General features: G+C 41.1%; 1 protein-coding gene across 1 annotated transcript in view; it reads right to left on the bottom strand.

Annotated features, from left to right (window-relative positions):
- Window positions 1-527: 527 nt before the first annotated feature.
- Prosalpha3 (proteasome alpha3 subunit) overlaps window positions 528-23,546 on the bottom strand; it is a 42,179-nt gene continuing 19,160 nt past the window's right edge. Inside the window, exons 3-5 of the mRNA XM_080282082.1 lie at window positions 18,983-19,149; window positions 3,551-3,681; window positions 528-1,200 (exon numbers count right to left, since the gene is read on the bottom strand). Coding sequence (XP_080138208.1) covers window positions 916-1,200; window positions 3,551-3,681; window positions 18,983-19,149 — 583 coding nt within the window. The 3' untranslated portion in view covers window positions 528-915. The remainder of the gene's footprint in view (window positions 1,201-3,550; window positions 3,682-18,982; window positions 19,150-23,546) is intronic.

Genomic DNA, 23,546 nt, shown 5'->3' with positions numbered 1-23,546 from the left:
GTTGTTTTAGACCTAAATTATAAAGATAAATATAACCCAGAAAACTCAACCAAACAGTTTACTGAAATCCAGGAAATCATTTACTACACTGGGTGGTAACCACATAACCAAATGACACCTGGTGGTATAGCCTAGTGGGTTAAGGTGCTTCAACTGGATGGAGCCCAGAAGTATTTATATCTGAGGGGTAGCTGCGGTTTATTGTTCACATAATGCTTATCAGGGGCAAGTGAGGCTGGTCGCCCTCACCTTAAATGTCGGGACCAAGTAGTCTAGGTCTAGCCTCTTTACAGATGATGGGACAGAAAAGGACTGGGCGATGGATGGTTGGATGAAACTTCGCCAATGGTCACACAATGGTGGTGATGGATGGTTGGATGGAACTTCACCAATGGTCACACAATGGTAGCAATGCTATCAATCAAATCCACTGTTATTCCTCAGCACTAACACAGTAACTTCCTTTACGAAAGCTTAACGCAGATGGGAAATTACACAAGGTTGTTTCTGCCTCTTCTCTCTCTCTTTTATTTTTTATTTTTTTAACCATGAAAATTAATTACTTTACAATGGGTTCAGTTTTACACTCTGGTTTTACACATACATAAAAACTGACCTCTAATGTCACTGTCAAAGAGTTATGCAAAGACTACCCAGTATCAGATGGATGTTACATGGCCTTACACACGTGTTTTTGAGTGAACGTGAATTTATGAAAATAAATCACTAATTCTAACCCAGTTAAGAAGTTGCCAGCATTTAACTAAACTTTATGTATGTCCATTAAAAATTGCCTAGGTATCTTTATCACTTTTGAATAATCCAATGTAGTCACTCATATTACCTTCACATGTAATACATCTACCATACTACTTGTATACTGCACTTGAACACTCCTTAATACCTGCCTTGTGGCTACTTATCTGATGACTTGCTAGAGCTAGATTTGTCCTGCTTGGCTGCCTCTGCTTCAGCTTCTCGCTGCTCATGTTCCTTGATAAGTTCTTGGACCTGGTCAGCAGGCTTGACCAGAATCTCTGTTTTATTGTCCTGCCTCACAAGAGTGGCCAACTCAAGCTTTTCTGCATTAAGCTTTGTCATATCTAAAGTTTTGCTCATCACTTTCAATGCCAGAAGTTGTGCTTCATGAAGGTCTGTCTCCCCTTCCTTGTATTCTTGCTTTAGGATTGAGACAGCTGCCTGTAAATGAAGTCAATAAAATTTAAACCTGTATAAACAGTACTAACTTACAGTAATGTTAAGACATCCACAAGTACAACATTTAGATTAAGGTATAGTAACTACAGTAACCACATGAAAAGATGTTTACAAGGCAAAAATCTATTGTCATTCACAGCCGGGGAGCTTGGAGGCACCCTAAAGGGGCTTAAAACCACTTTTAACACCATATTGGCATTAGAAGTGGTGAAGAAAGGAAACAACCTAGACTCAGAGTAATGAGGAAATGGTGTTTTGTTTCGTGTCTTCAGTTAAAATGCCTTACAAGGCATGATGACCTTCCTGACATCACTAATGTCTGAGCCCCTCAACTGAGGGGCCCTCAGGCAGTACTTCTCTATACTACTTCTACTGATAAGAACCATCTGAGTGTGCTTTAGAATACATGGAGGTCATCCTCTCAGGCATGGAATCACTCTAATTTCTCTCACCAACTAAGTAATGCCTAACAGCTTTGATTGAATCATGAATATTCTAATGCTGTTCATGACAAAGATGTGGCTTTCAAAAGGTACCAACTAACCCCTGAACTGCACACTTTATACATCTTCCCAGAATTTTACTAAAATCTGCTTCTCTAGTCAAAACCTTCAAGCATCCCAAAAATAAAGAACTTCCCAAACAAAAGCTTCCTTATACCCGTAACTAATTTCTTTAGAAGTCTCTCCTGACACCCTACATAAGCAAACTTTTGCCTCTGTCAACTGGCATAATTTCTTCATGCTATAAGTCTACTTTCATTCACCTTGTCCCGATGATTAGTAACCACTACCAACCCTGTATGTCCCAGCTACTTTCAGTAAGCTGCAATAAACATTCTGAGCCGCACCCAGGAGTAGTGCAAGTTATGTCTCCAAAGCCTGGTTCAGGTGCTTGATTAGGCTTCCAGTCTCAGAAAACCATAACTAAGTATGGAAGTTACCTAAGAGGAAGAAAGACACCATTCTGACCCACTGATTAACAATGATGATGATGTGGCCCCAGGCTCACTTGAATGAGAGACTGGTGGGCTGCAGGCTTAAAGCAGCCCTTCTCTTGCAGCCTACCATCCTCCTTCTGGGACATAGGAGGGAAAGATGAGGGAAGTTTGTACAACTAGGCAGCCAGGCATCCATCTGTAACATACAGTAACAAAAACAGTACTGTATATACAATACTGTATAACTAAATCACTGGTTACTCTCATGAAGAGTTGGCTCAACCCCAGCATTCTTGGCAATCAGACAAGTTTCACTCTGGGCATAACTTGAGTGCAAGTGGGATGACTGCTAAGCAGTTCTGACCTACTGCATGGTGCTGGGTATGTATGTGGTTTAAATACTGTACAAGCAGCTAAAGGGGGAGTCCACACATGTTCTTGAACAAGTGCTGGCAACATGTATGCAACAAAGTAACAAACATGCTGCAAACATGTTGGGAACAGCAGTGTCCACATCATGTTGGCAACATCATGATGAAGTCTCAGCCGCCTGGTATGGACACTCATATCCCATCGCCTTTCCTCCCAGTGTTCGAAACAGGTTTGCATACATCTGTCCAAATACTGCTGCATACATGTACCCAAACATGCTGCCAACTGTGTTGTCAACGTACATTCTAGGGTACGTGTGGATGCGCCCTTAGAGTTCTGAGAGAGATCTGAAGTTTTGAAGTTGAAAATTTAGACTGAAGAATATCAAATCTATTCCTTTCTGACACGTTGATCTGTGACATTACAATATACTGTGGTGCTGATGAACCTACATGTAGTGGTACTAGGCATCCTGGGCGGTGCAGCTGCAGCATCCACCTAGGCCAAACAACATTCCCTACACCTCACTGTGGGCAGAATCCTGGTCTATCTATGGTGAGGCACTGTCTGCTACAACTGGGGTGTATGAGCCCTACACAGTGTATGTACTGTACTGTACCTGGACAATGGCCCCAGATATGCAGCTGTTTACCTGTGGTTGATGGGGGGTGCCTGATGAGACAGGCCAGGGTTAAGTGACAACCACAATATAGTATCAGCTCTATACTGTACAGCTAAATTAAGCAGAAATGTTCAAAATAATTATACATGTACAATATCTGCATACATTAAATAACTCTGACACAACTATGATGGACAGGAACACCATGTGGTGATGACAATATAACTGTGTAGCTCAACAGCCTGGTTATACAAACATCCCTCAGTTATTAACCTAACCCCCAATGGTAGACAGCAGGAGCAGTGTTCATACTCTAGATGAGCCTAGGGCCACAAGAACAACATGGTTCAATCAACTTAAATTTCTAGTAGCAATGTGCCATTATACGATGTACTTACAGCACTACTGTTGCCAATGCAGGTGGCCTTCCAGCCAGAGTAGTTGCCAGATGGGTCACTCTGGTACAGCTGGTAACCATGCCTATTATCCCAGCCCATGTACAGGATTGAAACACCAAATGGTCGCTTGCCTGTTAAGAGCAATACAAGCTCAGTTAAAATTTTCTATCTGCAGGTCTTCATATAAGTATGTAAGTTGTGTGTGTGTGTGTGTGTGTGTGTGTGTGTGTGTGTGTGTGTGTGTGTGTGTGTGTGTGTGTGTGTGTGTGTGTGTGTGTGTGTGTGTGTGTGTGTGTGTGTGTGTGTGTGTGTGTGTGTGTGTGTGTGTGTGTGTGTGTGTGTGTGTGTGTGTGTGTGTGTGTGTGTGTGTGTGTGTGTGTGTGTGTGTGTGTGTGTGTGTGTGTGTGTGTGTGTGTGTGTGTGTGTGTGTGTGTGTGTGTGTGTGTGTGTGTGTGTGTGTGTGTGTGTGTGTGTGTGTGTGTGTGTGTGTGTGTGTGTGTGTGTGTGTGTGTGTGTGTGTGTGTGTGTGTGTGTGTGTGTGTGTGTGTGTGTGTGTGTGTGTGTGTGTGTGTGTGTGTGTGTGTGTGTGTGTGTGTGTGTGATGAATGGGAAATTTTGAAACAGGTCTTAGTTTTAAAATACCTGTATTAATACAACAATCATGTAAGTTGTTAAAAGTCACACATAAGAGAGGATAACTGCAGTAGGCCTTTTGGTCCATGCTTGGCAGCTCCAACAGGAATAAGACTAATCTACAAGAATAACATAAGGATAGCACAGAAGAAGGCTCACCACAGATAATAAAGAAACACACACATGCACCTACACGCACGTGTGCAGAGGAAGGAGAAGGGAGGGGCTGGAGGAAAGAGGGGGATAAACCTTCAAAGGTCACCTGCATTCTATGTTTGACCCAGACTTGGGAAGGAAAATACAGGTTTCTCTCCGCCAGTTTATACGGAACAGACTATAGTGGAATCGCAATTACTTTCTTAACACTGTACCGAGACAGGGTACAACTTTTTAATTACCATCGTAGCAATTTATCACAAAAGAAGGTATCCTACAATAAGGCTACACTGCATCACACTACACACTGTATACTGTAACTTGGTCTAAAATTTCCATCTCTCCATCTTGAATGCTGAACTGTAACAGAGATTTAACACTTGACTCAGTGATACTAGTCATAATGAAGTGCTATGGAATGGATGTAGAGCCACAACACTCTTTCCTCCCTGAGCTATGTGAAATAAGCTGCAAAATGAGGAAAATTTGGGTCAAGTTAAAGTGAATGAACTGTTCTGCAAACATCATTTTAAGTACAGCACAAATTTTCCAGAACCACATACAGATCTTATCATACTACATTGCATCTCATTCTTCACATCTCCAACAGAGATACTTGTTCTCTTTCTTTACTGAGTTTGGCCTGTTCTCTCGATCTGTTGATCGGGAAAAGCCACAAAAAATATTTCTATAAGTGAATATTCAGCCTCCCAATACGTGCTCATAACTTAAGTACGTCATTGTACCTACACTAACGAAAACAACTACTTCACTACTAAAAAAACAAGCTATGTGCTGTTGCTGCTTTTCAATCTAGTTCACCCTGAGTTTCAATTCCCAATGTGAATGATTTATTGACACTGGTTTACATTACTTCTTCACAGTCCATGAAACATATACAATGATCCCTCAATTATCCAGACATTCATTATCTGAACATATTCATTATCTGGACGCTGGACCTTGGCGCTATTAAATTATCTATCTATCTATTGCCAGACACCATAATCCTGTAAGGGTGGCCATTTGACTTTGAGTTATTTGTTTTACGGGGAGGGGCACTAACCCTCCACCAACCCACTTGCAGACATGTAGGAAGCACGTATGGTTTGGTTATATGGTTACCACCCAGCATTGTAAATGGTTTCTTGGCTTGCAGGAAACCATTTGGCTTGTCACTCAACGTAAAGCCACCTGTAAAGGAAAGAAAAGCATTAAGAAGTGACAGGAAAGATGGAAGAAATAGGAAGAGAGGAGGGCAGGCACAGAAAAAGAATGATAAAGGCCAGGGAAGAAGCAGGCAGCACTACATCAAGTGAGTGGATGATGGTCACCACCACCTACCACTAAACCATCATTTGAATTTACTTGCTATTATCCGGTCGAAAAAGTGCCCGAGAACTTCGGCCGGCCAGCCGACAAGTCCAAACACTCGGTGCTGTGGTCGCTGGGCTCGAGCCGTGAGTAGGAATTAGTCTGTACCCCACATCCAGAGATAAAATGTCCACCTGACCCAGTTCTGAATGGTCAAAATTGCACGCTCGTCCTATCACTCCCGATGAACCTCCAGTACCCAAGTAATACGGCTGTAACCTGCAAGCAGTGTCAAAACATCCATGCGCATTCCCCACCGAATCTCTAATATCAGATGGCCAAGAGGGCTGTCTTTCCCAAGTGCCACCTCCATCAGACAACAAGTCACGAGTACATGTTCGGCGACATTGGCTGTCCGCCTCTCTATCAAAGGTCAAAAGTCCCCCAGTCTCGATGCGTTGTGTTTCCACATGGCCACTCGGCATCTAACAGACCGCAAGCCACAAGCAAATGTACAGCAAAAGCGCCTGTCTGCCTGCTGACAGAAGGGGGAGCATCCTGCCCACAGCTTCACCTCTCCCCCACCTTCCTTCCCTCCTCCATATCCTCCCAGCTCTCCCCCTTCCCTCCCTCAGTCTTTACTCTCTTCCGTAGTGATAGAATTGGCTCATGAGTTTTTGAATTTTTTTGCAATTTATTCTACTACTCTTGGTCGTATGGAAATTCCATGGTGTCCACGAGAAAGCTCATGAAACTAAGCATCTAAACATACGCTTAACTCTTTGAAGATGGTGGAAAAATATTGAATTAGGATGACGGGAAGTTATATGAAGGTAAGTTTTACTCTTAAATACTTTATTCCTGCTTGAATTTCGTACTCTTATTTGTCAATTATGTGTTTTTATTAGCTTATAGTACACCAGCGAAGATGATGGTATACAATTTATACCTATCAATCAATCTATCTATTGCCAGACGCCATAATCCCGTAAGGGGTGGCCATTTGACTTTGTTATTTGTTTTACGGGGAGGGGCACTAACCCTCCACCAACCCATTTGTTGACACGTAGGGAGCACGTATGGTTTGGTTATATCGTTACCACCCAGCGTTGTAAATGGTTTTTTGGCTTACAGGAAACCATTTGCCTTGTCACTCAATGTAAAGCCACCTGTAAAGGAAAGAAAAGCAACAAGAAGTGACAGGAAAGGTGGAAGAAATAGAAAGACAGGAGGGGAGGCACAGAAAAAGAATGATAAAGGCTAAGGAAGATGTTGGCAGCACTACATCAAGTGAGTGGATGATGGTTGCTACCATCTACCAATATAACTAATTTACAGTGGAATATTTTTTTTTTTTTTTAATTATATATATATATATATATATATATATATATATATATATAGCTCCAGAAGCAATCACTTCTCACGGACAACAGATTTTCAAACTGTCGTCAGTTATTTTGTGGATTTTTGTTGTTCATGCATTTTTCCAAGATGTTTAGCATTAATATGGATAATCATGTGTGTTTTGATGTCTAAATATGGCAGACTGACCTGAAAACAGTGCCAAAATTAGGAGGGGTACTGTACATAACAGTCGAGTATTGGTCGCATATTTTTGGGGTGATGAACTGAATGAAAGGAAGCCAATGATTCATTATGTGTGTGTGGATGAAAGGATGCGAAGATGTGTAATGGATGCAAGAGCTTATAGAGGTTGGGGGAGTGGACTTTCCGACCACTACTTGGTGGTGGCCAGAATTAGGATTCAAGTAAGATAGAGGAATAGAAGAAGGGAAAGACGAGAGGAAGGAGTAGTTGCAAGGAGAGTGGAAAGGTTACAAGAGGATGAGAAAAAGGCAGAGTATAAGAGAGAAGTGGAGGAACGATTGGGCAAATATGAATTGGAGCAGATGGGAGACGTGGAAGGTGTGTGTAAGATATTTACAGAAGAAATATGTGCAGCATGTGATGTGGTGTGTGGAAGGAAGAGAAGACGGAGGGGGGTGCAAGGAACAGCGAGGTGGACTGAAGAGGTGAGACAGGCTGAGGCACAAAAGAAGAAAGCATACAATGAATGGATGAGAAATAGGGGTGTGGAAGAAGTTGAGTGGCAGAAGAGAGAGTTATATGTAGAAAGAGAGAGGTCAAAAGATTAGTAAGAGAGAGTAAGAAGAGAGTGGATGAGGAATTTGGAAGGAATTTGAGTGTAAAGTGGAGGGACTGTAAGAAAATGTTCTGGAAAGAGGTGAAAAGAGTAAGACATGGTGGAAGTGAAGTTAGCAGGGGAGTGAAGGATAAAAATGGTAGATTACTAGTCGAGAAGGGAGAAAAAGTGAGCAGATGGAGAGAACACTTTAAGGAATTGTTGAACATAGAGGATGGAAGTAATGCGAGTATAAGTGGCTGGGGAATGGCTGGGAGAAGGAGGGAGGTGAGAAGACAGGGAGAAATCAGTAGAATAGAAGTTGTGGAAGCAATGAAGAAAGTTAAATCGGGGAAAGCCCCTGGAATTGATGGAGTGTGTGGTGAAATGCTGAAGCATGGGGGAGAGATTAGTAGAATGGATGTGGAAGATGTGCAGATTGGCCTGGAAGGAAGGTAGAGTCACGGAGGATTGGAAGTCAGGTATAATTATTCCCTTCCACAAAAGAAAAAAGGAAAAAGAAGTGTGTGGTAATCATAGGGGCATTTGTCTTCTTAGTACAATAGGAAAAGTGTATGGTAGGATACTTATTGACAGAGTTAGAGAAAGAACAGAAAAATTAGTTGGAGAAGAACAGGGAGGCTTTAGGAAGGGAAGAGGTTGTGTAGATCAGATATTCATTCTTAGATCTTTAGTGGAAAAGTTTCTAGAGAAGAGAAAGAAGTTGTATGCGGCTTTCATAGATTTGGAGAAAGCATATGACAGGGTGGATAGACAAGGATTGTGGAAAGTGTTAAGAATATATGGAGTAGATGGGAAGTTGTTGAATGCTGTGAAGAGTATGGACGATGGTGTGAAGGCTGCAGTACGTGTGGATGGTGAACTAAGTGAATTTTTCTCTCTGAAAGTTGGGCTGAAACACGGATGTGTCATGTCTCCATGGTTGTTCAATCTGTACATGGATGGGGTAATAAAAGAGGTACAAGGTAAGGTAGTGGATGTTGGAGTGGCCCTGGTGAGAGAGGATAGTGTTTGGAACTCCCTCTACTGTTGTTTGCAGATGATACTGTGTTGTTGAGTGAAGACGAAGGGGAGTTCCAAGGCTTGGTGGATGAGTTTGGGAGAGTGTGTAAGAAACGGAATCTAAAGGTGAATGTAGGGAAGAGTAAAGTGATGGTCTTTGAAAGAGGTGAAGTCAGTGAATCTACAGCGAGGTTGGATGGTGAGGAATTGGAAAATGTGAGTACGTTTAAGTACTTGGGTAGTGTGATGAGTAAGGATGGAGGTTTGGAGGGTGAAGTGCTTGAAAGGGTACAGCAGGGAAGAAAGGTTGCTGGTTCTTTGAAAGCAGTGATAAGAAACAGAGAAGTGAGCATGGAAGTGAAAAAGTTACTACATGACAGTATTGTAAAACCAACTCTAACGTATGGAAGTGAAGCTTGGACGTTGTTGGAGGGACACAAGTCAAGAGTGAGAGCAGTGGAAATGAGTTATTTACGAGGAGCCTGTGGAGTCACATGGAGAGACAGGCTGACAAATGAGGATATAAAGAAGCGTTGTGGTGTGGATGTGGATGTGGATGTGATAGGAAGCGTTATGAGGAACACAATGAGGTGGTTTGGCCATGTGGAGAGGATGGAGGGTGAAAGACTGACGAAGAGAGTGTATGTGGGTGAGGTGGAGGGGGGAAGAGGGAGGGGGAGGCCGAGGATGAGATGGAGGGATGGGGTGGAGAGGTATATGAGAGAGGGGGGTGTGAGTTGGGAGCAGGGCAGTGAAATGGTGGGGGACAGGGCGACTTGGAGGCGATTTGTTTGTGGCCACCCCAAACGGGATTGAGGCATCTGGCAATAGATAGATAGATCGATAATTTTTTTTTTTATGGTTTTCTTGGTGTTTTGCATTACTTTGGATATTCCTATGTGTGTTTTGATGTCTAAGTAGGGTAGACTGACCTGAAAACAGTGCCAAAATTAGGAGGGGTATTGTACATACAGTAATGTATAGGTAGGATGTTTTTTTGGTTTTCAGTGGTTTTCTTTCATGGTTTTCTTGGTGTCTAGCTTACTCTGGATATTCCTTTGTGTATTCTGATGTCTAAATGAGGCAGACTGACCTGAAAACAGTGTCAAAATTAGGAGGGGTACTGTACAGTCAGGGAAAGTTCCACATTAACCACTGTTCGGAGCATTGGTGGTCGATAAATAGTCACGAAGCAGTAGCCAGACTCCATTTGTCTGGTAACTGTGAGTGAATGGGAGGGCGGCCGGGAGTGGGAGGGTTTGGAGAGTTGCTCATGTCACAGTTTTAATACATGTTTACTGTCAAAGATATGCTTCTTTGGCTTCGTTTTGTAATGTTCAATAGGAAGGATAGTTACAGGGACTGATCTTATAATTAGGACTTTCCATGTCATTATATCTATAGGAAAATGTAACACCTGTTAATTGCTCATATAAGTTTTTTTTTTTTTTTGTATTATTATTGCAAACTACCCTTGACTAAGTTCGAGATGAGTAATTACCAGAATGATACTGAAAATGTTTGCAGGTGGATGTTTACAATGGGACAACAGAGGATAAATACACAAATTTATATGAATTTACATATATATATATATATATATATATATATATATATATGGAGCCTCTGTGGTACAGTGGTAAAGTGTGTGTTTTTGTACAACAAAGAACGAGGGTTCACACCCCGCCAGGGTAATAAACTTTGGGAGCGTTCTTCTGGCCACGTACTGCATTGGCGGACATAAGGGGTGCTGTGGTTGAACCAGTGTCGCATACTATAAAGTATGCTTGTACCCAGTCGGCTTGCGTGGGCCGATTACACTTGGTTCACAGACTACACACACATCTAAAGCCACTCCAACACTACAGTTACACTTTCAAGCACTTCTCACCCTACATACAATCTCCACCAGACAACCTAAGCCACTTGGTAGAGATGCATTGGCTGTATCGTTTCGACTTCGGTTGGGATAGGCCGGTCCTGCAGTGGACACTCAAACGGCTGATGAGATGAGATGATATATATATATATATATATATATATGTGTATATATATATATACATATATACACACATATATATATATATACATATATATATAGATATATATATATACATATATATATATATATATATATATATATATATGTGTATATACTGTATACATATACAAATATACAGTACATCCCCATAGTAGGTGAGTTCCGAATACGCGATTCCCCTTGTACATGTGTGTGTGTGTGTGTGTGTGTGTATGTGTGTGTGTGTGTGTGTGTGTGTGTGTGTGTGTGTGTGTGTGTGTGTGTGTGTGTGTGTGTGTGTGTTTTTAACGCGAACTGAACTCCTTGTAAGCAAGACGGGTAGTGAAGAGTGGCCCAAATCCGGGGTTACCCCGAGTACGAGACATTGACCCCCCAAGAAGCGATAACCGATAAAGGTCTATCTATCTATCTATTGCCAGACACCATAATCCCGTAAGGGGTGGCCATTTGACTTTGAGTTATTGGTTTTACGGGGAGGGGCACTAACCCTCCACCAACCCACTTGCTGACACGTCGGGAGTACGTGTGGGTTGGTTATATGGTTACCACCCTGCGTTGTAAATGGTTCCTTGGCTTACCAGAAACCATTTGGCTTGTCACTCAATGTAAAGCCACCTGTAAAGGAAAGAAGAGCAATAAGAAGTGACAGGAAAGATGGGAGATATAGGAAGAGAGGAGGGCAGGCACAGAAAAAGAATGATAAAGGCTAAAGAAGAAGTAGGCAGCACTACATCAAGTGAGTGCATGATGGTTGCCACCACCTACCACCAATGATTTACCTAGTAAAGCCATAATCTTGTAGGTTTACTTTATCTTAGGTAATATGTCGTAGATAGTTTCCCTGTATAGTACAATACTTAGGTCTGAAAGGCATCTCAAGGGTTGCCCATGAAGTGGGGTGCCGCCCATATGTAATTTTTCCCCTAAGTTTATGTATTCACAGTACGCAAATTCCTAGTAGGCAACGTCCTCTACCGCCCATATAGGCACATACTAGGGGGATTTACTGTATATATACATATGTATATATATATATATATACAGGTAACTCGCACGGAACACGTGGGTTTCGTTCCTACCGTGCCGTGTTAGGTGCGAAATCGCGTATATTTAAACTACTCCGTATTTTGCTCCCTAGACCCCCCAAATGTGTTGTTTTGCTGTTATCTGTCACTGGTAATCACTAGAAAGCACTTTAAGTGGTTAGAAGGTTTATTTAATGTTATAACTCACAAATACAGTACTCCAGAGCAAAACTTCAACACACAAATACTGTACGTAAACACAAGGAAACATTCCGACGCCGATCATAGGTAATCATATAAATCAGGTTAACTGGTACCAGTGCTTTAACTTACAAGTACATACCAGAACAGTACATATTTAACTTAGAAATGCAGTACTGTGATATTGAATGATTTCAGTACATAATCTGTTAGGAATGGCTGGAAAAAAAAAAAAATGTTATGAATACATTTTCACCTTTTTGATATGCGTTTATGGTAGTTTCGAGTTATTTTTTACGTTATCGTTGTGCCCATGCTTGGAAGAGGGAGCGAAAGAGTTAATTTTCAGTCCTAAATGAGAAAACTGCACGTCCTCCAAGGCTAGACTCTGCCACGGGAGAATAAAGTGGAGGGTCAGTCCCATTACCAATAAGGAAGTTGTGTCACAACTTCCAGCTCTCTTACCACGAGAATGGCTAAAAATAGAATCGTAATGCAGTTTCAGAACTAACATTGTCTAATTATTACGAATACAGATACAAAGCAGAAATAAATACGTTTACAGATGGGGAAAACGTACTTCTTCCGTCATAACATGTTCATCTTTCTCTATCATTTTACGTTCATCATTCTGTGCGTGACAGAAATAAATGGAGAGAAATTGTGAATGAATAAGTGATGACGCAGCCCTGAGGGGATATTCTCCCGCATTTGGTCTGATCAGCTAGTCAGGTCAGGTGCGGGTAAGGGGATGGGTCTGTTATGATGTGGCAGGGGTAAACCAGTTCTGCTGTCGGGCCCTGCTGCGGATGTCACTGATTGCATTGCCCAGTTGACCCTTGTGCGGTGTGGTGCGGTGAGGATCTGTCCGTTCTCCCTTTTGGGGCTAAGATGCGAATGAATGTGTTTGAATGGATGAGTAAATGGAGTGAGTCGTCCTGTCTCGGCTACCTCCCTTTCCTTGGGGGAAGCAGCCTAGGTATATAGATAGATAGATAGATTTTACCTTGTTATTTTCGCAATATATATTGCTGTCTCGTAAACAGGGTGGTTGTTTGTGTTTTGCAAGGGAGGAAAAAGATTGTATTTTCTGTCTGGGTCGAGATAATGGGTGTAACTATGTGTGGTTAGGCATGGCCACGAGCGAAAAAATCGTACATCCACTCATCACGATAGCAGGTGGTGAACTGACAGAGTGACAGATGATACATGAGAGGGTGAAGTCAAGGTCAGTCTCATGTCCCAGATTTTCGTTCACTTTCCGAAAGTTTTCAGTTTTCTAGACGTTGCATTGCATCAAATGATCCAAACCATTACAGCAAACCTGAGCAAATAGGTAAAGATACCAAGACAAAACAAAAAAGGCAATATTCCGACGCCGATCATGGGTAATCATATAAATCAGGTTAACTGGTTACAAGGCTTTATTTAATGCTTTAATTGCTTACAAGTACATACCAGAACAGTAAATATTTAACTTACAAATACAGTACTGTAGAAAAGCAGTACAGTAAGAGTTTAACGAACAAACAAAAAAGGCAATATTCCGACGCCGTTCATGGGTAATCATATAATTCGGGTTAACTGGTTACAAGGCTTTATTTAATTATTTAACTTTATTTCGGTGCTTACAAGTACAGTACATACGAGAACAGTAAATATTTAACTTACAAATACTGTACAGTACTGTGGAAAAAACAAACAAATAAAAAATGCAATATTCTGACGCCTATCAGGTAAACTGGTTATAAGACTTTATTTCTTGCTTTAACGTTATTTAATAGTACTTTAAGTTGCACATAAACTTACCAGAACAGTACAGTACTGTAAATATTTAACTTACAAATACTTTGCTACTGTACTCGGGAATGTCTCACCCACTGAATAATTTCCAGCCTAGATCGTCACGTAATCAAAACAAACCGCTCGCTGCGGTGACGTTCGAGGATTTGATCTTTCAAAGGCCTCTCCTGCGTTAATTTGTAGTTTTCATAATGGTTCTTTAATCTTACGTTGTCTTATATGTATCCCAGCCCTTACCGTGTATAATTGCGAGCGCGTTCCGTGAGATCGTGTTCCGTGCGAGTTTCCTGTATATATATATATATATATATATATATATATATATATATATATATATTTATTACATATATATATATATATATATATATATATATATTTATAAATATATATTTACAAATATATATATATATATATATATATATATATATAAATATATACATTTATAAATATATATATATATATATATATATATATATATATACAGTATACTGTATATCCATCCATCATCCAATCCTACATTGCCCCATGAGGAGTGTAGGAGCTCAGGGATAGGAAATTGGTCCTGACATTTCAGATGAAAGTGACCAGCCTCACTCATCCCTGAGTGGCATTATGTGAGCAATAACCCCAACCACCCCTTGCATATAAACCTTCCCCGGTTCAATCCGACTGGAGCGCCGTAATTACCCACTTCCAGAAGAGGACAGTTTCATCAAGGGTAAAAACTTGTTTAGGAGAGTATCCTCCCTCCTCAACAATCCTGGCAAAATTCCTCTAGAAAATTTCAAGCAGCCTCTGTGTCAGCACTTGCAGCTTCTCCTTGAATTCTAATGTTATGGAGATTAGCACGTTTCCTGAAGAGTGCTAACCTATCATCATTAGCATCGAAAAGGTCACTCACTGGTACCTGTGTACCCACAGGTGCATGAGGCCTTGCGCCAGTCGACGCCTTAGCCTCATTGCTCTCCCCAATCGTCGTCTTGACACTCGCATCATGCTCCTCCTTGCACTTTTTCCAGAATGCAAGTGCCTTCTCCGTGATAAAGGCCTTGGAGATAGGCGCACGAGCTTGGTTCTGGTCTTCCAACCAAGCTCACAGCAGTCGCTCCATCTTCTCCATGACGGAGTCATGGGAACAAGTAGAGCTACCACAAACTGACTCAGGAACTCCCCCCAAATGGTATTAAAAAACACAGAAATCATAGTATATCACAACGTTTGTTCATGAAATGCCATTCATTAATATGAAATCATGTTTCCCTTGCTTTTCAGAACCAGTTGGATGCATTTTAGCATGGAATCACTTAGATCTCTAACGTAATCTAAGGACACTTCTTTGCATCAAACATTTGTCAGTTCAGTCTTGAGGTTGTCCAGGTTAGGTGTCGTCTTCTCCGCCATGATTTTCTTCATCTTTGTCCAGTAGTTTTCTATCGGATTTAGATCCAGACTGTTGCCAGGCCAGTCAAGGATCTCAATCCGATTATCCTGAAGCCATTTGGTCACCTTTCTTGACTTGTGACATGAAGCTGAATCGTGCATGAAAAAGTCGCACCCATGAATAGCAAAAAAGTTTAACAAATGATCTTTCAGAACTTTAATGTACCGGCCACCATTCATCATCAAGTTCTTAGGAAGAAAGTAGAGGCCTCCCCTTCCCATTTCACCTGAGAAACACTCCCATACCATTACTGACTGTGGGTGCTTAACAGTCGGCACCGTGTATGCAGGGTCATATCAACTATGGGAGGCAGGGTGACGAACCTTGGCAGAATGCACCTGAAACACCTGAAATGTGCTTTCATCGGAAAACATAACTTTTATTCACTCATCCAACATCCAGTGTGCATACTTCTTGGCAAGCTGAATGTGCTGCTTCTTCACGCGGTCAGTGAGAAGTGGTTTCTTGGCTGCGGTGCGACTTGGCAAACCCAGCTCCTTCTGCAAGCGGTGCTGAATAGTTCGAATTGAGATGTCTTGTAACAGCTGGGGATGCATTCTCTTCAATTCTACTGCTGTCAGTCGAGGATTCTTGATTACTTCCCTCTTCAGAAGCGTATCTGTACCTCTGGAAATTGTCCTCTTCTCTTCATCGCCATGCATGTGCTCTGGTACGAAATCAGGTGGCAGGTGGCGCACTGCAGCAAAAATCTTCGTGATGGTCGACTTTGCGCATCCAGTACATTCACAAATAGTGTTGATAGGGACATTATCCTGTCTCCATGCTATGATATAGACCCTCTCATACCTTGAGCATTAATTTCCAGGCATGACAACTCAACTCTAGGAAAATAACAGGGAAAACAGTAATGCGTACGAAAAAAGAGGGTGGTGCAAGCTTGAAGCGACGGGAACATATACTCCCACTCTTGTTTCTGGGCAAGCACTGATGTGCTCAGTGTTTCATCACCTCTCACCAATACCAGAGGAGTTGCCAGTTACTTCTTGCCCAAAAAGTTCACTTGGTAGAGATGGAAACACAAAGCACAGACAACTCTCCCATAGCAATTCTGTGTGTAGGTCCTAAGTCAATATGCGGAGGGAGTAGATTGCACACTCGTACTTAATGCCACACTACCTGCCATTTCCAGCACTTTATCACTCGACTAAATGATAATGCTCACAGCAGACAGGGATAGGTAAAAAATATGACAGAGGTCTGACACTCACTCACCCAGGCTGTGCCTTTTAACAATTTCTAACATTTTAGCAGGTGTTACTGGCACTCTAGCCCGCTTAGCACTACCACTGGGACTCGCACTTGAAGACATTGCACACTCGGGAGGCACAGTTAACACAGGTAAAGCATTAGAGAGGTAAAAAAAAGGCACAGTTATATACCACGTGCTCAATCACAGGCAAAACACCACACAAAACACAGTGAATTAAGAGCATGTAGTCTAGCTACGTAACAGCACCGTAGCACAGAGCACCAAATAAGTCACAAAAAGCACCATAAATATGCCAGCAAAGTCACTAAAATCACTGTTGGGAAAGTCACAAGGCAGGACACAAATAAGGATGTAAGAACAACCTTGCATAATAATGGGGGACGCTGAGTGATAGAGATGGTACGGCAGGTAGGGGACAAGGGAGGGGTGCGCGGTTCTCTTACACCGTCAACAAACTCGTCTCTGCACATCCGAATCATCGTACATCATCATACAGCCCAGGAACATTAGCGGTAGGGCATGCATTTTCAACTTTGAAATTTTAATCGCCCCAGACTGAATGTCATATCATTGGATTTTCAAGATTGTATATTGAAAATAGTCCCTGATTTACTCAGGTTGTATCATTGGTTTCTCATATGTTGAATGGTCGTATAACGGGACCTACCTGTATGCTGTATTAGTGTAACAGACTGTTTTTACAGCAAAACAAGGATAAATCATTCACTACTGTAGATAAATGAATTACATTATTACAGCTCACAACTCACACCTGAAAAGTTGACACACCAGTTCACCTCTATTCCTCAGCTCTAACCTCCTCAGTCCTCACTCCTCAGTCAGTCAGACTCCTCCGACAAGTGAGACAACTCCATCTTGAGCAAGTCCATGTTGCCCATCATAAAAACAAACTGCTCAAAGATCTCTGAGGCCAAGCTGGTTTGTGGGCAAGTCTGAGTTTGTAGAAGTACTTCCACAAACGCAACACCCCAAATTTATGTAAAATTTGTCGCAAACCCAAATGAAACACACTTTCGCAAGTGCAGAATTTGCAGTTTGTGGAAGTGATTGCAGATGTGCCAGCTCTGTTCAGAACCTTTAACCTCAAGCCTATTTCATGTCTATATGAAACATGTTTCTTCCGTATTATGCCCTTTTTAACATTTTCTATTAACCTAACCATGCCTATGTGTGTTTCTGATAATTACCATAACTGTATATATGTATTAGTGGAGTATAAATTGCTGAAAAGGGAAAAATTGGGGTTTATAAGTGAGGTACTTGATACCAATCATGATAAATCCCATAGGTTCTGTGCCTCTGTTGTCACGCACTAGGCGCAGTAGCAATTATCTGCAGTAACCATGGGATCATTGTATATACTGTTCATTAAAAATTTTACGATTACTCTTATCAGTATTAGTGCTGGTTTGACAGGTACAATTCTCAACAGTCCCAGCCCCACCTATTTTGATGTGAACCCAAAGGGAAGAAAGTGCATGAAGGAAAATAATCTTTTGATGGGATAGTCAGTATTTCAGTGAGGGCAGACTGAAGTGTGTGAACTGCATTCTATACAGAAACTGATGTAATGCAAAATAATTCAGTAGGCTATAAAATTAAATTTACCATCAGAACTCTTGTACCATCTCTCTGTACATATGACTTTCAGTTCCACTCAATCTGTAACCATGAAAAATGTACTCAGGTATTTCATTCTGGCTACTATCTGTTAATTTAATACTGCCTTGAAAAAACAGTAACACACAAAATATTAAAAACTATCTAAATCCATTCACTAACTGCTGAGACTGAATTTAGGAATTACATGTTGGCAGTTGCCAAGCATGTATTCAGGGGATCCTACCACTCATTATATTAAATCCATCCATCCATCCATCATCCAATTCTACGTTGCCCCATGAGGAGCGTAGAAGCCCGGGGCTAGGCAATTTGGTCCTGACATTGAAGATAAGAGTGACTAGCCTCACTCATCCCTGAGTGGCATTACATGAGCAATAACCCCAACTGCCCTTTGGATATAAACCTTCACCGGCTCAATCCGAATGGAGTGCTATAATTACCCACTAAATCACCAGGTGCCATAATTTGGTTATATGGTTACCACCCAGCATAGTAAATGGTTTCCTGGTGTACAGGAAACCATTAGGCTTGTCACTCAGTGTAGAGTCACCCATAGGCAGAAGGAAGAGGAAAGAATGAAGGAAAGAAAGACAAAAGTGGGAGTGTAAAGTCGCCTGTGGGCAGAAGGACGAGGAAAGAATGAAGTAAAGAAAGACAGAAAAGGAAGGAAGGAATGGAGAGAGGAGAGGAAAGGGCAGACACCCGAGAGCAGCACTACTTTAAGTGAGTGGATGGTACCTTATTCTAAACTGACAGAGCTGAGAGGACACTAACCTCCATATTGTGTGTAAGCCTGCTTGATGTCACACAGCCTCATAACCAGTTGTTCACAGGGTATTGGCTCTCCAAACTGCAGTGTGTGGCGCTGGGCAATGGCTCGTAGTTCATTGGTTAAAACATTAGCATCCGAAGTGATACCAGCTACACAACATGCCATGTCTCTGTGAACAGGTACTATGTTTCATACATAGAGAAAATTCTCATTATATGCTGCCTTACTTTGAATTTCATATTTGCTATTTTTCACAGTAGTGTATCTGAGTGTAACTGAGATTCATGTCTGTCGAGTGAAAAGAACAATGACTGATTTGGGTAGTGAAACTCATTTTGTTTAGTCCAAGACAATTTTCTGGTGGTAAACTGTATAGTTATATTTGGAGCTGGACTACTGCTTGTTAAGCTTCGGTGTGTTGTGAAGCTATTTCCTAGTCATCAGTATATAGTCAAAACCCACTATTCGTGGGTTCACGAATTCGTGGGTTGAAGAATTTTACAAAGAACTGTATGCATCGAAAACAATAGTACCAATAGCTAACTTTTCTGTTGACACAAGTGAAATACTTGTGGTAACACCAGACAAAGTAAATATTTCTCTTAAAAATATGAAAAGAGGGAATGCTCCAGGAGAAGATGGAATAGTAGCAGATTTACTGTTGGATGCAGGAGCAGAAGTAAAAATAGGCTTGCTCACTTATTTACCCAATGTATAAAACAGAAGAAAATTCCCAAAACATGGTGTAATGCAATTGTTATTCTACTTTATAAAAAAGGCGACTCAAAAGACCTTCGTAAGTATAGACCCATTAGCTTGCTATCAGTCAATTTACAAACTTTTCACTAAAGTCCTTACAAACAGAATAGCTACAAATTTGGAGGAAAACCAATCTCGTGAACAGGCAGGATTCCGAAGCGGGTACTCGACTACTGATCATCTGCACACAATGAATCAGCTAACTGAGAAAACGACAGAATATAATAAACCACTGTGCTTAGGTTTTGTTGATCACGAAAAGGCTTTCAACTCAGTGGAGCACTTAGCAATTATAAATTCATTGCGAGAACAAGGAGTGAACGAGAACATTGTAAAACTGTTCGAAAACATATATAAAGAAGGAACTGCTACAGTTAAATTACATAAGGACTCTGAGAAAATTAAGATTGAGAAGGGCGTGCGTCAGGGAGATACAATTTCACCAAACAAAGGAGTAAACATAGATGGAGAAAAGCTAAACCATTTAAGATTTGCAGATGACATTGTCCTAATCTCAGAAAAAGCAGGGACATTGCAAGAAATGTTAAATGACCTGAACAGAGAAAGTCTCAAAGTAGGGCTAAAGATGAACCGAAGTAAAACTAAAGTGATGTTTAATCCTCAAACACAAAAGAGCATCATAAGAATAAGTGGAGAAATTCTTGATGAAGTTGAGGAGTACAATTACCTGGGATAAATACTAAAATTAACGAAAGATAATGATAGCGAAATAAAAAGACGCTTTACAATTGGATGGAAAGCTTTCGGTAAACATAGAGACATTATGAAAAATAGCTTGCCAGTTTGTATGAAACGAAAAGTATCAATATATCGAATGTACGGTATAATTCCAGCTATGACGTATGGTTGTGAGACTTGGAAACTGACAAAATCGATGGAAAATAAATTAATTCGTTCTCAGAGAGAAATGGAAAGGTCAATGTTGGGAATATCCTTAAGAGACAGAAAAAGATCAACTTGGGTGAGACAGCAGACTAAAGTCAAAGATATTATAGAAGTTATAAAAGAACTGAAATGGAGGTGGGCAGGCCATGTAGCAAGAACAAGGGATAATCGATGGAGCAAGAGGTTGACTGACTGGACACCAAGAGATGGTAAGCGTAGCAGGAAAAGGCCAGACAGGAGGTGGAGAGATGAGATAGAGAAATTTGCAGAGAAAATGTGGCAAAGATTGGCTCAGTCAAGGAATTCGTGGAAAAGGTTGGGGGAGGCCTTTATTCAGCAGTGGACTTGTAATGGCTGATGATGATGATGATGATGTTAATACAATTGACCTTTGATTTCCCGGACTAAAAGGCGGGGGAGACCAGTCCGGGAACCCCAAAAGTCCAGCCCCACATACCATTCCCCGGACAATTACCATACTTTGTCCGAATTCTCCAATACTGTCCGGCAATCATTCCAATATTCTAGAGCATTCTGGAAAGTAGGCTACCTATACCAACATAACTAACATACATAGTACATAAAGTAATAACACTGACACAATAACAATAACTGACACGCTAGTGGTATTTTGCTAGCTACAACCCTAAGAATGGTCATTTAGACAGCTGATGACGAGAACGTGGAGCATATGATAGAAGATGACCAGAAAGCTGAGGAAAAAGAGGAAAATGAATAAGGAGTGGAACATCACAAGGTGAACCAACCAATCATCAGCTGACCGATGTACAAACACGCAATCATCGAATGTGATCTCGATCTTGGACTGAGTTGGTATTCTTAATAGGAAGATATTTAAAGCTTTATCATCATGTAGGTTTGCACACCTGATTGTCTGAAACTCAGTCAAAAATTTGTGCTTAAATTAATTATGAACAGAAAATCCGGATTCAGAGCGAAAATTTCTTAAAGTCAGCAGGAGTGTTTTGCCTCTAACCTAACAACTCACCTTGACGGACTTTTGTTTTGTACAAATATCAATTTACAATGCAGATACATTTTACTATACTCAAATATTTATGCAAAATGGAAGTCTGTCAAGGCATGCTGATGATTTGAAGGGGAAATATCTGCTAACAGTGGCCAACCACTCATCAGCTGATCCCACTGACTTTGTCCGTATGAAAATATATATTTTTTTTATTACTTATGAATTTTATTGTCTCCAAGCCTTCCTTAAATTTTACAGCGTTAAGCAATAAACTATTTACAGTGGCATTTGAGAAAGGTAAGAAGCAAATGGGATATTGCCATGAGTTAGAATGAACTGGTGGGGTGAAGCAGGTCGGTGGCCAAGGTGCGTTTCATGTATGAAAATATCTTCTTGAATGTGTTAAAAATGGCCTTTGAGTCATAACCTTGCTAAAATTATACTGTGTTAAGTAGCAGACTGCTTATAGTTTCATATGCAAGAATAATGGCCAGACTTCTGTGGGAATCCCGGACTTGTACGGGCACTTGTCCAGCATTTGATAATACAGGTTATCCCTTAATTCACGCGAACTTTTTTCACGCGATTTCGATTATCCACGATTTTTCATACAATAATTAAAACAAAATTATAGTATTCAAATAAGTAATTTCAATATACGAGAAATAAATATAAAAAATGCCTACCTGCTGCCCGTGTGCACACATATATGTGTGTGTGTGTGTATGTGTGTGTGGGAGCCTGGGAGGTCGGTCTACCACGCACCACATAGTCAGTTTGAATCCGACGGTCGAACCATGCATGACTTGCAAATCGTTATTTGTGGCTTATTTTTCTGCCTTCCAGTAATTGCTTGCCTTGTCTGTCAACATGGGGCATAAGCGTAGTGCTAGTGATGCATGTGGTAACACACCAAAACTGACTTGTAAAGTGATGTTGCTGACAAAGTTAAAGTGTTGGACAAACTTCAGGGAGGAATGTCGGCGACAATTCTCCGTCAGGACGGTTCCCCGTCATTTATTTACATACCAGTTTATTTAGCAAGTACAGTACACTAGTTTTTTACTTATATGAGTCATAAAATCCCCCTGAATATTAGTTATTAAAGTATTAATTAATCAATAATAAGTATATTAATAGAATGACGGGGAATTGTCCATGTTTTGACAGTGAATTGACTTGATGGTGAATTGTCTCAGAACCGTATGTTTGGGGTGAGTCAACTGTTCATACAATAAAGGAGAACGTAGCATACGGGAGACAGTGAGGGCCAGTGCACAAGACTGTGCCAAAATGTCTCCACCTACGCCTGTGAATTGTCTTGTAACTGCATGTTTGGCGTGAATGAGTCAACTGTTCATACAATAAAGAAGGCAGAATGTAGCATACGGGAGGCAGTGAGGGCTAGTGCACTGGACTGCTGAAGTGTCTCCACCTAAGCCTGTGCTTGTCAGGTTTCAGTTAAATTTCTTACATTTTTGTTGTTTTTAATACTTTATGCTAGTTTATTAGGTGTATGTAGTGCATAAACAGTATTATTCAGATGTAATATACGTATAGACATGAGTAATTATGTGCACACAAGGGCAGAACATATACGCGAATTTATCACACACGCGAAGGGTCTGGAAACCTAACCCTCGCGTGAATTACGGGCTTACCTGTACTGTCTGGCCTCAGCCCATGTCCAGGAAATCCGACATCCGGGAAATTGTGCGTCGTGTATTTTTCTGGTGACCATGTTAGGCTCAAAACAAATTGGACAAATGTGTGTTGGATGTGAGGGTACTGTGTCAAGGATTATACAGTACGCAACAGCGCTGCCATATCACCCAGTTTAACCAATGAATTATAACAAAAAAATGGCCAAACATTCAGTATCAATGCCCGCCTTCTCTCGTACAAACGTT

The sequence above is a fragment of the Coenobita brevimanus genome, chromosome 92, assembly GCF_032717465.1.
Source record: "Coenobita brevimanus isolate Jiangsu-jjx chromosome 92, ASM3271746v2, whole genome shotgun sequence".
Lineage (NCBI taxonomy): Eukaryota > Metazoa > Arthropoda > Malacostraca > Decapoda > Coenobitidae > Coenobita > Coenobita brevimanus.
Note: the sequence above shows the minus strand (reverse complement) of the source record. Positions and strands in the feature narration are given on the sequence as shown.